General features: G+C 38.8%; 1 protein-coding gene across 1 annotated transcript in view; it reads right to left on the bottom strand.

Annotated features, from left to right (window-relative positions):
• Window positions 1-11,914: 11,914 nt before the first annotated feature.
• Window positions 11,915-15,854, bottom strand: part of plxna3 (plexin A3) — a 118,867-nt gene continuing 114,927 nt past the window's right edge. Inside the window, exon 32 of the mRNA XM_079467385.1 lies at window positions 11,915-15,689. Within this exon, the coding sequence (XP_079323511.1) occupies window positions 15,594-15,689 (96 nt within the window). The 3' untranslated portion in view covers window positions 11,915-15,593. The remainder of the gene's footprint in view (window positions 15,690-15,854) is intronic.

The raw sequence follows: 15,854 nt of genomic DNA, 5'->3' as shown, positions 1-15,854 counted from the left end.
CTTAAACGCAGCAAATAGACTGGATAATTGTTAACTAGATTTGCTTCTCATCCTGTATTTTCAGATTTTAAATCCTAGTTTTAAAAAATATTTTATTTTGCACTTTCATTATACACTTTTATCATTACAAATAATACAAATTTGAGCGAAATTTGAGTATTCTTAATCCCAGATTTTCAGTGGGGTCATTCGGAGCCCGTGTGTTTTGTGTTAATTCGGTGGGTTGCATTTCTGATTTTGACCATATGGCCATAATCCTCTAAGCAGATCTGATAGAAAACGCTGAAGAAACACATGAAGATCGAATTTACAATGAGCTTTTCATGAATAATCAGCATCATTACTTCACATTTCACTGTAAGATATTCAAGCCGAAAACCATGATAAATTCGTCCGATATTATCCTAATTGCTTGTGGTTTTGGGGAATAGCTTTCGAAATGAAGGATTAGGAAAATGCAATTTCAGAACGCACGCCGGTGTGTCATGACGCAGGGCGGCTGTGAGATAAATGAGTCACATGGTTGACGTGCGACAACAGTGTTGCTGTAATTTTTGGTTTTAGTTTATTAATAGTATGAGCTGTTTAATCCAGGTTTAATTCTGAGCATATGCTTGAAACACACATTAAAGGTGTTGTTGTCGGGTGAGACAATAACAAATGTATTAAGAAAGGATATATTGGGGTTTATTCACCCCCCAGCCCCCCCCCCCAAGAAAAAATCTGTGATCATTTATTCATTCAAACCTTTTCTTTCATCAAATACAACAGGATATACTATATCTAGACCATGTGAACATCTGACTTAAAGGGACAGTTCACCTAAAAATAAAATTCGGTCATCATTTATTTACCCACGTGTCATTCAAAACCTGTCCGAAAGAAGATATCTGGAGAAATGACTCAGTTGTGTATACATTTAGTCATTTAGCAGACGCTTTTATCCGAAGCGATTTACAAAGAGTTCGGGGAGCAATAAGCGATATGTCACAATAGTACAATAGGTGCTAATACATTATAGGTTCTAATACGTCTTTACATTAAAGGTCTTCCAAGATCAACAACCAGTTCGAAATTAATCCACGCCAAAGGATTTACATATGAACATGCGGCGGACGCGTTAGCATTAGTTTAAGAACGTAAAACTGACAATGATTGACGTGTGTCGACGAACGTATAATTCGGCTGAGATCAAACAGAAGGCTTTCGCTTGTTAGGTCATCAATCTTGCAAAATTTTCCAATCACAAAGGACGTTCAGTAGACAGTGCCGTCGTCTCCTCTCCGACAAATCCAGAGAGTATTAATGCTTTTAGAGAAACAAAAATGGATTGCACTCAAATCAATGTTCATATGACAAATGAAACCCCAGAAAATATGAAAAAAAAGAAAGAAAAGCAGATGGGGTGGAGTGGATAAAATGCAGCTGGGAAAAACTGCGAAACCGTGACCTATTCAAAGGGATAATTTGCAAAGATCTGTCATGTCTTGATGGAAAAGGTATAAGAACATTCATTTAAGACGTTCCTATTTTTTTCTGTGGTTTGAAGAGGGGGAAAGAGAGAGAGAGAGAGAGAGAGAGAGAGAGAGGGGGATGTAGAGTAGGGGATTTGCCATAGTCAGGGATTACTTATGAAAGCCTTTGATGGTTTCAATTATTACCCAGAGTTTGCACACACCGAGGAGGGCGACATCAAAGGGTGTGGGCGATTAGCACACTACTAACTTCCAGACGGACGCCCGCTAATCTTTAAGGTGACACCAAACATATTGTTGGCGCTCGGATCCGGATTCAGTCATGTCGGGGCGCAGCCGCTAGGTTAATTAGACCTGCAACCTTCAGCGGCGACGCATTCACGCTGAAGAACATGGGAGGAGGGAAAGTCCTCAGCAGACACACGTTTATTTGGGGATTTCTGCTTCCATTACACCATTGACACTCTTTTGTAGACTAACGGATGAACTGATGCTCGGGTGGCGAGGGCCTTTTGGAGAGAGAGGTGGGATAGAGATTATCAGTTTGTAGACCTAAACATAAAAGTGCATTAGCATTTTGAGCCAAGGGTTTCCCCGGGGATTTCTTATTGGTTTTGTAAATGGTTGACAATTCTTGAAGCTTTGAAGTTGTGTTCTGAACATGAATTACATTTGTTGTTAATATTTTTTATTTCTCTCTTTCTTTGTTTCATAAAGAAAAAACATTGAATTATCCAGACTGAGTCAGTGTGAATAACATTACTAGTCGAGATGAGAATGAGTTTCAACAAGATGTCTGTTTGATGAGATAAAGTGAGTTTTCTTAAAGTGTGATGTAACGTAGCAAGATGTTTCAACTCGTACAACAAACGATCCTTATTTAATCCCCATTTTAAGTTGAAACGCAAATGTTTAAGTTCAGTATACTCAAGGCAGCATGTGAACTTTAGTTTAGAAATTTAACCAACTTGAAATGTTTAACAGTGTAGTTCGAGGGACATTCAAACGTAGCGGTGAACATTTTGTGGACCCGTTTATGCTACGGCTTAAAGGCACCAGTGCCACTATAAAACTTTTAATGATAATAAAATAACACCAATAAAGCCATTTAAAGATCAACCAACCCCAAAGCTGCAGAAAATATCAACGCACCCCCAACTCCCACGACACGAAGCGCATCATTTATCAAACGGTGAGAGATTTGGTAGAAAGGCCAATTACACCCTTTACCCTCTGATAAATGTTTTTTCCCTGTGTCATTTAAAGACTGCGTGTGCTAATGTTTTATGCTGTCCTACGGTTATATTCTGCCCTTTTGCTTATTACGTGGTAGGCCTATGAGGAACTGGACACTTACTGGAAGGTACATTTACTAAGTGTGTGGAGATAATGATTTTTTCCTACTGCCCTACAAGAAGACATTAATTGATAAATGAGATCTATCTCCTTGGCAATTTTATGCTTTCAGCGCCGAGGTTATTGGAGCACAAATATACCCAATGATATTTATCATTCACGACAAAATAATTCATCACTGGAGCTTGTTAGACAAATGAGAAGTAAAACAGTGGCATGAAAATCCAGTGACCGTGTTTGCCAGGGTCAAAATGACAAGAATTGTTTGTGTTTTTTCCCATTTTGAGAAACACTTAATGGGTCTTATGAGACAATAAGCAGAACAAGTTCTGGGTACATTGGACATTAAGCATTGTTAACGTAAATGATATAAATAAATGAATAATATCAAATGCACCATTCTTATTAATATAAAAACAAAAATAGACACAACATTTTAATAGATGAAAACAAACGGCATATTTAATTCGATCTAACTCTCTCAGAAATGACAAATTTATCCTCGTTCATAAAACGCCAGTTACACATTCTGATCACTTTCATGAGAAACTGCAAACTTACAAAGAATCGTCGCACAATCTTTTCAATAGAAATCTCCTCACGTGTTAGCTAGACCATAGAAGCATTCACATTGACTTCCATTTATTTCATGGCTGTGGGCCGGTTGGTGTGTTGGGATGGTTCAGGTCCTTCGATGGCACTGTAGTTGTGGTGACACGTAGCTTAAGGACCCCGCGGGGGAGATTTGGCAGCGGTTTCTTCCAGCTACGGTTCATTGACTCCACCGTGGCGGAACTTGGAGGGTGATAAGAGCGTTGGAGTCTTAGAGACCCCAGAGCCCGGCGCTGCTCTCTAAACTGCATCCAGTGTTTAAGAAACTTGTGTACTCACTAACCCAAACCAACATTTAGAGGTCAAAGTCTCATCACTGTTGTTGCTGTACTCACAGTAATACGTGACGCAAACTGCACTTACACCAATACCCAAGATACCCAAGAAGCTTCATGTTTTAGTTTTGAAACTCTTCGGTATTCCAGAATTATTATTTACTATTTCCATTGTAAGTGAATTACTGTAGTTGCCCTTTAAGAATGACGGATATGGGAAAATAGAAATGATGTTAATCCATATTATGCCGTCAATAAAAAATGACATTTATTGTGAATGTTTAACTTGAGGTTTAAATGCCGTTTTTTAAATGACCTTTGCAAGAAAGTGTGCTGGCCTTCATAAGAACCCTTACAAAAGACTGGAAGTTTATTTATAGCATCTTAAATAAACGTTTTAGTATATCTGTAGCCAATACTTCATGTGGTTAGTATACTAATATGTGTAAGTATATACAATGTGGTAGTAATATACGTACTTGTGAGTACTTGTTTACATTACATTCTTCATCTGTTCTGCAATTAAATACAAGTGAACGTATAGATATACCGATAGTTCACTAGTTTAACACTGGTAGCTACTTCTTTCAGACTGCAAGTATACAAAACGTTAAGTTTCCTACCTGGGGCCCGTTCTTCGTACGTCGCTTATTACATCCGAGATCAAAAGACACATCCAAGATGACATCATCGTGCTAATCATGATCCGGCTAATTGGGTTCTTCGAACACAACTGTTGTTTATGATAAGTATCGCTGGATTGAGTTATCTGAGATCATTGCGCGTTCTTGCGTTGGTTTAAAAGGGGATATGTATCGATAGTAGAAACAATGATCAGCAACGCTGTGATTGGCTGTTCAGCATGGCTAAAGAACGCGCCCAGTTTTCCTCTCAAGCAGAACGAGAGCTTTTAATGGAAGGTTATGCCCAATTTGAACATTTAATTCAAACAAATTAAATGCATAAATAGTGTCCATGTCAGATGTTTCTATCACTTTCTACAGTATGTATTTTTGCATTTATTATTTATTTCATATTTACTTATGTCAGAGCCACCACGGGACCCACTAGAACATGGGAACAAGTAAATGTGAAGTACAAGAATATTCTACAAAATGGTAGCCTTTACTTCTTATACAGTCCTTATGTAAAAAGCCACTGTTAAATGATGTGTCTATTTATGACAGCCACAAAGTAAAAGGCTGAAAGATTACAGGTGGTGGTCCTGCACCCCCACAATATACCCAAGCAGAAGAGCTGGCCCTTGGGTTGAATTCAAACCAACCCAGTGTGGAGGGCATCCCTGGGGGCAGCTCTTCCTTATACCCAAAGCCAGGGACCAGCAGCAACACATACATTACTGTTAGGCTAAATGAGCTTTTATTTCTCTTAGTATACTGTAAAATGGTTTGTTGCTGCATTAAATGAATTTGGTACAGTCATTTCAAATGTTTGTGAAAGTGAAAACTAATAAACTTTGTTCATATAAAATATGTTGCCATGAGTAATTGATCACATTATTTTTTTACAGTGTAGTTAATTGTAATGACATTATCCCCCCCCCCCAAGAGTGCAACACATTGTAATACCCATTTATTTCCATTGCACGTCCTGTGAAGAAATCCTCTCAGATGACTGTCCTTTGGAGGAAGAACCTGTAAGTGCATAAATAACTTAACTATAATTTGTATATACTTGTGTACCTATTCTTTCTGTCTGCAACATGAGTTGCAGGAGTCCACACCTAGAGAAAGGTCTACAGAAAGGCTCACAGAACAGTCTGCACAAAGAACTGATACAGAGGTGGGCAGTGTTGTACTTTTACTTTTGTCTTTTGTTGCATGAGGCATGTTTTGACCCTTTTTTTCACAAAATTACACCGGGTGACATCCGTTCCCTATATAAACGACATCCTTAACCAAAAATAGAGTATTTTAAGGTGAAAAAAGAGAAATTAGAGGAGAAATTGAACTCGACAACTTGAAAGAGAGAAAAATTTCACTGGAGATAAGTGAGTGCTAATACACTATTTCACACATAGTAGTATTGCTGACTTTCCATAACTATCTCTTATTGCAGGCAAAATATGACTTGCTGGCTTTTCTTTATAAATAATCTTTTAAATAAAACTCAAGAAACTAAGCATATTTGTCTAGTCTTTTATTCAGTAAAAAAATGGTGTTCCACAATTCTGTCCCGTGCAGCTCTGCCACTAGGTTGGTTCAAGTGCACTGGCCGGAGGTCATCATCAGGCTGCGCCCCCACCACAGGGGTCCTCTCCTTTCTGATGGTGGCAATGTTATACAATATGGCATATGGAACAATTATGTCACAGGCCCTGTCAGGTGCAACCCTCAGACTTTACAGACACTGAAATCTTCCCTTTAGTTGCCCAAAGGTCATTTCAATGCTTGTCCTGGCTAGAGCTGCATTGTAACGGGTTTGTGGTCCAGGGTTTGGCTCACGGAAGGGCGTTATAAAATACTGCCTGCAGGCATAGCCCCTGTCTCCAAGCAGGATCCCGTCACAATCCCCTGTATAATGGAAAAATGCAGTTCTGTTAGGCTCAGCATAATACTGTGTATAATACTGTGAGCTTGAAATGTTTGTTCCCTTACCACGTTCAAATAATGTGCATAAATGTGACTCTCTGAAAATTCTTGAGTCATACACTGATCCTGGCCATTATGCTTCCACATTGGTGACGTGGAGCATAGAGTTACACGCCATCGAAGAGATTTTAGTCAGTCAACTGCATACTTTTTGATTTCATTACTTTTTTTCCATGAAATAATCTGGAATATTATAAATTGTAATAGTAATTTACCTGCACATTTACACTATGAACGCCCTTTCGCTTCACAAAATCCCCCTCATTATATTTATATTTTATAATTATAAAATTATATTTTGCCTGAGGGGGCCTTGATGGGGACATGTGTGCTGTCTATGGCACCAATCACGTTAGGGAAGCCTAAAGGACACATACTGTTATTCATACTTATTGGTATGGTCATGATTGCATGTCATTAACAATTACAAATGTTCTTGCAATAGCTAAAAAATCCTGCGGTTTTAAGTGGCTTAGAAATAACACAAAAACCCCTAAAAACTGCTTGAGCGCCAGGTAAAGTTTGCGAATGCACACAGTCTGTGCTGTTGTTAAAGCCAGACTCCTCCGTGTTAAACACGTAATGTGTGGTTCCAACAAATGAATGATGTAAATAACACCCTTACGAGAAAAACGGTATCTCTCAACAATGACGCTATCGCGCTGCGCTAAATGATCCTGTCTATTCATTCGAAAAGCTCTGCGAATTATTCTTGCACCTTCCGCAACAGGTTGCTGTCGTACAAATGGACAAGACATGGCTGCGACAGACTTACCTATCTCCTCCGCTTATAAAGCCGCAATCTAATCCTGTTTACATGAAGTTAGCCTGCTCCCGAGCAGGTTCAAGCTTACGGACCTGTTGCTATGACAGCAAGTCCAGGATGAGCGTCCAAGAACCGAACAATCCAAGATCATGCCAAATCGTCAACAATCAAATCCAGCTAACCGAGTTAGCGACGTACGAAGAACGGGCCCCAGCACTGTTATGTATTAAAATGAAAAATGTGACAAGTTGAAGTTTCTGTTTATTGAAATCAAATCAAATGTCGGGCAAAAAATTCTTGGAAAAATTGATATAAACGAAATCTAAGTGTTGCCTCAGAAATGAACAAAAATAAGTTTAAGGCACTAAAATTAAAATAATAAACAAAAACTAATATAAACATAATAAATATTATGTAGCATAAATAAATAATAAAATCACAAAAGCACGTAACAAAATTGCTCAACATTTTAGGAAAATGAACACAGAAATGAAATGTCGAAAAACATATGCCAATTTAAAATAAGAATAAACAAAACTATAATAACTCTGCTTGACATCATACTTACAGTTTACTATTATTTTTACAGTGTCCTACTCTTAAAATATGCTTAACTGTACTCCGAAGCTGACTTGAGTTTGTACATTTTTAAGATAATATTGAAAACTATTTGAATATTATACAGAGTTAAATATACTTCCAAGTATCTGTCAGTAGAGGTTAAGGATACTTAAGTATAACATACAAAAAAAGTAGACTGACAGCATACTTCTTTTTAGTTTTTCTCAGAATATAAAATTCTGTACCCCTTTTCTAAGAGGGTTCTTGACGTTTCCTCATTGCTGATGTGTAGGGTTGTGTTATCTCCTAAAATCCAGAGGAAAAACCAATACCAAAGCGTTATAAATCAGTGAAGTTAGCTGTACAATTGGAACTGCTGATGTGCTGTATTGTTTGTCAGACCATCTTACCTGCACAACCTGAAGAGAACTTATTTCGGATATTGTCAGCACACACAAAATTGAACTTCAATATTCCTTATTGCATTTTCTAATATGAAGCTCATTTCATGAATTAGCCGGGAATGTCTTTGATGCCGGACAGAATCATGTGCGCTTATTATGAGTGAGCAAGAATACCTGTGACAAGTGACTTTTAAAAATGCAATAACCTAATTGGATGCAACCGTCCTCTAAACATAATATGATCTGTTAACAGACATGTCCTGGATTTTGGGGGGTTCCATTTCAGGCTCCTCTTCTATGTGCCGCTCATAAGGGTCGGCTTTCATTAATAAGAAAATCAATGAAGCAAGAATCTCAAGGAGATGGGAGAGAGATGGAAACTCGAGCTAAATCAATGAAATGCAAAATATTTGAAACGGTTGATGCTTGCCGTCCGAGGCAAAAGGTTGGCAAAGAGATATTACTGGAAGAGGCAGTTTTTAATTTTCCAAAGTGGTTCCAAAGCAGTGTCTGACGCCTTCGGATTGGGATTAAATTATATTTGCAATGATGGAGTGTTTTGGTAGAAAGTGTGTGACCCTTTCTTTTCTGATCGCTGGTTTTAATATGAGCGGAGAAAGAAATACAGGCAATATATTTGTAATGTGTCTTTGGGAAAAAGATCCCCCAAAACGCCAATATGAGCAACGTTAGATATTTTGGGAGATTATAAAATTATAAAGGTAGTGGTCTAGTTTTCGTTGAACGTTGTATTAGCACCTGTTGTATTATTGCTCCGGTATGACATATGGATTATTGCTCCCTGAACTCTTTGGATAAAAGCGTCTGCTAAATGACTAAATGTAAATGGGGTCATGAGTCTTCACTTGCTTTGATTACATTTGCGAGCGTTTCATTTTTAAATAATTAACCAATATTATATCTGCTTCTGTGAACTCTGCAAATGTGCTTTTAAACACTTAGGGAAAGCAGGTCGTGGAAAGGGTAACATTAAAAGTTTTTTGAGACAGGACAGAGCAAATATATTTTTTTCAGCATCTCCCACAATTCCTTGAGAATTGAATCTCCAGGTCTTCTTTTCACTTTTAGTGCCAAACTAGACTTACTGTATATATTTTCTAAATGAAGAAAACTCGAGTGCTTGCCTGTGCAAAAACGGTCATGATGCCAGTCCATTATTTTGCTGAAGTGTTCTGGGTTTGTTGTGCTGGAACTCAACCAAGTCTCTTATATTCAGGTTTAGATTTGGCTCAGGTCCCTCTTTCAATTCAATTCAGCGATTTTTCCCCTCTTTTATCCGGTAGGTGAAAAAGGGAGTAACAGTGCAGCTCTCCTTAATAAGGAGATTGAAAGTAACATCAAAATTCACGTAAACACGTTTAAAATACCATCTAGGAAAAGGGACCGAAAGATGACTCATGCTGCACTAGACAGATTTTGTCCAATCAAATGCTCTCTAGAACGAGAATGACCCTCCTCCTAAAACCACCTGCAAACAGAGAATGGTTAATGTCTGCTATGAGACTAAAGCCTATTGGCAATTTAAAAAGTTGATATTCCACCCAAACTTTACACTTCAACAGGAAACACAAGAAAAGTGATTTGCATGCTGTATTTTTCAGACAAAGTGTGTCACACAGCAGTTGTGTAGCCACGCAATGCAAGAACACATTTCATGTCCCTTTAGAATAGAGAGAGCCGTGTTAATGAGCATCCCTCCTCCATCAGTATGCATTATTTATTTATAAGCCTCACACCCCAAAGGCGTCCTGCCTTTTGCCTGCACGCTTTCCCCCTCTCTCTGTTTTTGTAATCTTTCTTTTTTGTTTGCGGTGAGCAGCGTTTCCATTCTCTCTCCCTGTTTATCCCCTTCAGATGCTGCACCTTTCCACGGCATCAATATTCTACCACTGCTGCTTTGTCTTCCCAAAATAGCAGCCAGCTAAAAGATAAAGAGAGATTTGCAAACAAATGATGGAACGGGTTCATATAGCAGATGAGCGGACAGATTGATGTATTTTACCAACAGGAGACTGTGGTATTGGAGGAATAAATGGACGTCATGCTTCCAGGAACGACATGTTCTTTTTAATTAATGCTTGGAGCTCGAGTTTCACTAAAATGAATGAAATGACGTCATTCGGTCGGCCATTCTGCTGTAGAATATCATTCAGAGAACTTCGCTGTAACTTTAGGGCTATTACACAGATTAGAAAACCCTTGCAAACAAGTTACGATCACCAACGTCATAGTTTTTTGTGATCTTAGACATAATACATATAACAGCACAATAACATTCACTCTTATACACTTTACACTGTAAAAAACTTTATTTAAACCCAACGTTGGGTCAAAACTAGACAAAGCCAACTGTTGGGTTGTAAATTAACCTATGCTGGGTTGTTTTAACCTAAATATTCTGCGTTATTGGGTCAGATGTAACCATATTCTGGGTTAATTTAACCCAACGGCTGCTTGTCCCTTTTTGAACAAACGCTGGATTGAAAATGACCCTGCATTGTTTACATATAGATCTCCCTGACCAGGCCACCAAAAACTGCTAAAGGAACAGTTCGCCCAAAAACGGTGTTTGTGCGTTGTGTGTATGTGTCTGTCTTCTGTGTTTTCACCTTTTTTGTTTTGACTTGCATAACCTTATACGTTTTGCTTATAGTCAATATGTTTTCTTGTACAGCTGCTTTGTAACAATGAAAATTGTAAAAGCTCTATATAAATAAAGTTGACTAGACTGATTCTTTGACTCCTCCAAAAAATGAGGGCTTCCTATATGCCAGTAAAATGTAAATTACTTCTTATTTATAAAACTCTACCTGTCATTTTGTAATTACCTGAAGACTGAGATCTCGGTCTGCACCTTTTAAGACTTTGCCCGATGGCGAAACGTCTTTGATTTAATCAGCTCCAATTAACTGAGATGAAAACAAGATGAGTTAGCATGCATCCCGCCACCATCACCCCGCGTTAGACATATTTACAATGACAGCAATTAGGAGTGACAGAACCAGAGAACGTTTTTCATTTTCAACGGCAGGTGGCACATTAAAGCAATGAAGTGACTGACCGCTGGCAACCGGTTCAGTTTAACTTTATATCAAAAGAAATGTGACGTGCGACACAATGACTTCGTTGCATTTCTGTTGCTGTGATGTCTGTTCAACAATGAATCGCTATTGATCACATCAAGTTTGTGTTTACATAATATGTGGCTGTGCGATGCATATTCATTTTGTATTTATAAACACATACACATACTGTATACATTTCTGAAAAATATGTAAATATAAATATATGCAGATATTTCCCAAATAATTACATGTATGTGTACTTGTATGCGTTTCTAAATACACCAGTGCACAGACCTGTATTATGTAAACACGAACTTTTATTACGCATGCGATTTATTGAGATTAGACGTTGAACAGGCCTATTCTCAGGTGATGTATATAATGTGATACCTGTAGGTGGAAATTAAATTCAGTCGTTGCGCTTCACATCTTTTCATTAGGGAACAATTGAAAGTGCTTAAAAGGAAATGAACAATTACGAAGTGATTCCACAGATAAAATATTGTCTTGCACATCATTAACAGCACACATAAGAGTTAGCGCTATTTGTTTCTGAGTCGGTATATTACCATCTTGTTTGCAGGCACACTACAAAAAAAAACTATGACGATAAGCGTTTCGTCTCACGACATGTGCGATTTGCGTAGAATTCACCAAGACAGTTGTCTTTATTTGAATGAAAACATCAAGCTCTTGAGACAAAATATGCCTTGCAGATGATTATATATACAAAAAGAAAACATTCAAGAAATATACAGCATCATCCACATACACTTTGATCAGCAAAATCAAAAAAAGGGAAAAACGACCGAAAGAAAATCACCATGCTTGTCCTTTGAACGTTAACTTAGAATCCATTCTTTCATAAACCTCGCAGCGAGTAAAAATAAAAATGCAAATATATACAAAACACTTCATTGCAGCCAGCGTTTCAGACTCATTCTCACACCTCCAAAACAATTTTTAAACACATTTAAAAACAATAATTTAAACAAAAAATAAAAAACAACATTTCAGTCCAATAATTATACAAAATATATTTATATATTTATATAGAATTAAGGACTAGGCAAAGCGTTTGCCCATTGACCAGTCATTCAGTCAGCCAGTCAGTCACAAAGCTCTTCAGACACGTTAATAAACTTCATATATTTCTGAAACTGTAAACAAGTCTGTTACAATAAAATCGATTAAAACATTTGGGATAAAGAGACAAACCGACAAATAAATTAGAAGTAATTCATCTGAGACAAGTTTTTTCCTTCTTTTATAAGTACAACACTGACTGAAACGTAGTTATGGATCTAAAACAGACATTTTCTTCTACTGTATCTACTGAAAAAACACCACAGTAATTTTTCCACTCGCTCCTCTCTCTTTCTCACAAGTAACAGGTGCTTTTAATAATATACCGTTTCACCACACGACGAAAACAAACCGCAAAGCGCCTCATTTGGCTCTGAGTTCTGCTGTATGATTTCTGATATATGGCTATCGGCCGAGGCATCATTAGCTCTCTCTCTCTCTCTCTCTCTCTCGACTGGTCTGGTCTGAATACACCCCGGTGGGTTGTTGCACTTAACAATAGTAAAGTTCTCGTACAGGCAGTTTGTTCGCAACCGAGCTAAATTCATTTCCCCACAGTACGTTTGGCTTAACTCACAGTAGTATAGAAAAATCTGATGTAAACCTGACGCCGTGGTTTCAACCAAGAGGTGCTAAATCAAAATTAAACCGCCAATGTTTATTTTTCCACTTTTTATGTAGATTTATGATTGTGTTTCATTTTTCAGAGTGGTTTGTCCAGACCACACCTGCGCTGCTGACTGCGCAGCTTCGGCGAACAGGCAGTAATTCCGAATGGATGCGTATCGGTGTTGCATCGAGGCTGAAACGCCAAAGATGAGCCGAGGTGACCCTATCTACCCCCCCACCCAAAACACAGGGACATTAAGAACGCAAACAAATGTTCAAAAGGATACGGCTTCATTATCATCCTCAACTTTTTTCATATGTAAATGAGTCCCACATTTAGTTTAGAACAACCAGCCCTCATAATTCAACACTTTTAGATTTGAGACGAACAAAAACATGACTTTAAAAAAACCTTTTTAGGATGCCACATCTAGAACTAATCTGAACGAAACTTTTGCTTTATCGTCTTGCAGTAATAACTTTAAAATTTAAAGGCAGAATGGATTACATTCAATGAAACGTCGTAGTATATTAAATCCAGATCAAGTTTTTCGATTCCCTCTGCGCTTCGGAAATTTTTAGCAATAAGGTTGGATTATTTAACATTAGTTAACATGTGCTAACAATCACTAGTTCTACAGCATTTATTAATCTTAGTCCATGTTCATTTTAGTAGCCTATTTACTAATATATCTTAAAAAAAATAAAAAATAAAAATTTTGTAATGTTGAAATGATTCATTGCACAATAACCTAACATGAACAATTGTATTGGCATTGACTAACAAAGTAAAACAACTACATTACTGATTGTTTCATGATGTTAGCTAATGCGTTTACTAATGTATAAAAATCTAACCTTATTATACAATTTCTATATGAATAAAATCAAGGCAAACATGAAATCCTTTGACATGAACTCGAGGAGGAAAAAGGGCAAGATCTACCAACATACTGTACTTAAAAGTATGAATACTTCAGAACAAAACATCTAATCGAAGCGTAAGGATCATCAAATATCTACATTTAACCTCAAAGCATAACTAATAAGGCCCAAATGGATTTCCCTACTGTTTATCAACCCACACGATGAAAGCTTTGATGGGTGTTTATTTGCCTGGACTGACCTTGCTTGAGTCTAAAATTGGGATGTTTTTTAAAAATTATACTGTTGACAACAAACAGATTTCCATGTAGTCCTGCCCGTGATCTGTGAAGTTATTTCGTAATTTTAAAGCGGAACATGCTGTACATTCTCTTTTGTGTGAGTTTCCTCAAAAACGCAACCGACACGCAGTTAGACGGGGCAGAACTCAGAACCACATACAGCAGGAAATAGAAAACAGCTGAGAAAATGTTCAAACGGCGTATCGCGATTGGAGCGCCCACCTAGAGTACCTGGAATAAAACTGATAGCAGTTCACCGTCGGGGCAGCAGGGGGCAACGCTGCCGTCGCAAAGTGGACGAAACTCGGATGAGAGGAAATGACTTAAGGCCTTGTTGTTTGTGTATACAGACAGATTTGACACAATCTTCATATTCAATAAAGCGAGAACCTCTGGGTTCACGATAAGGTTTATGTGGACGACTGAGAAACGTTTCAACAACAGTGCGGACGAGATTTGTGAACTCTTACTGTTACTCTAAAATGTCAAAAATTGCATCGGCCTCATGAAACGGCGCTAAACCGATCAGCGAGTTGAACAGTCGCCCCTTCGTTGTGCTTGGCATCGTGAACGTGTTTGGCTGTTCATCTGACAGAACAACAGGAACATGAGAAAGATTCGGCTAACAAACGTCGGGAATTTCGCGTTAGGACGGTGAATTGGAAACACACGGGGAACTTAAAACTCATGGCTTGCAGGAAAATCGGAGAGTTATTGCTCTAGATGGATTTACTACATTAAAGATGCCTGACCAAGGGACAGCGACTGGTCCTCGCCGACGCACAGAAAATGGAGTCAACGCTCCAAACCTCACAGTTACACAGCGGTGTACAAAAAAGCAAAGAGCACAAGAGGGTACAAGGAGTCCCGAATCAGGATTTTAGGTGTCACCTTTCCCAGGGTACGCTTCGGGGTCAAAAGATGCTTATCCACACCCTCTTCTCCAGAAGAGGTCCATTTGGCCCCAGAATGATAAAAAGAGAGAAAGAATAATAGACAGAAAAGGCGCTCTTATACGTCTATGGCATTTTCAAGACGAGGAGGTGAAGGATCCACCCATTCTGCCCAGCCTCGACACTACCCACAATGCAGTTCTCCCCAACATTTGGTAATTTTTTTGCTATGAACAGAGCTCGCCGTCCATGCACACGTCCGTTCCTGAAATCTAGAGGCATATCTTGCGGGTCAATGTGAATCATTTCTTTCCCAGAATCAAAAATCCATGGCGCCATCTTGGCACGTGCACCTTTCTCATTGGAATGTGTCTGATCCACAGTAGTCCGATCTGATAAAGTTTGTTAGGCAGTTGCGTCGGTGCGAGGGGCGTGTGAGGAGAGGTCAGCGCAGAAGAGGGCTTCGGGCATTAGGGAGCGAGGGCGTTCGGGCGTACAGGTTGTGGTCCGGAAAAACATTGGGCTTCATATGCGGTGCAGTGGTTCCTTTTTGATTGTCCGGTGTTTTAGCCTCGCCTCATGCTAGCACAAGCTGCGGATGTTCTACCGTGAATCAGTCCGTCGGATGGTGCGTCGACCCTCCCCAACCCCGGACCGCTCGACCTCCCTTCCCGTCCAATCATTCACTACCCTCAACTGCTGCCAGACATCAGGTTAATGGCTTGTTCCAGCTTGTGTCGCAGCTTGTGTTTGCGGCAGTAGCCGTCTCTGTCCAGTGCTGTCAGAATCTGTACAAGAGAGAGAGAGGCCATTAAGTGAGGGCTGAACCCGTGTAATAATTCAATACTCTCCATCTTTCTGAGCATGAGAGTTGGAGACGCTCAGTAGAGCTCATAATGACAATGATAAATGACCTCATCAGATACAGCGCTACACATTCATCAAGATCAAGA

This window comes from Barbatula barbatula (assembly GCF_947034865.1).
Source record: "Barbatula barbatula genome assembly, chromosome: 11".
In the NCBI taxonomy this organism is placed as follows: Eukaryota; Metazoa; Chordata; class Actinopteri; order Cypriniformes; family Nemacheilidae; genus Barbatula; species Barbatula barbatula.
The sequence above is the reverse complement of the archived record's forward strand: the minus strand, read 5'-3'. Positions and strand labels throughout refer to the sequence as shown.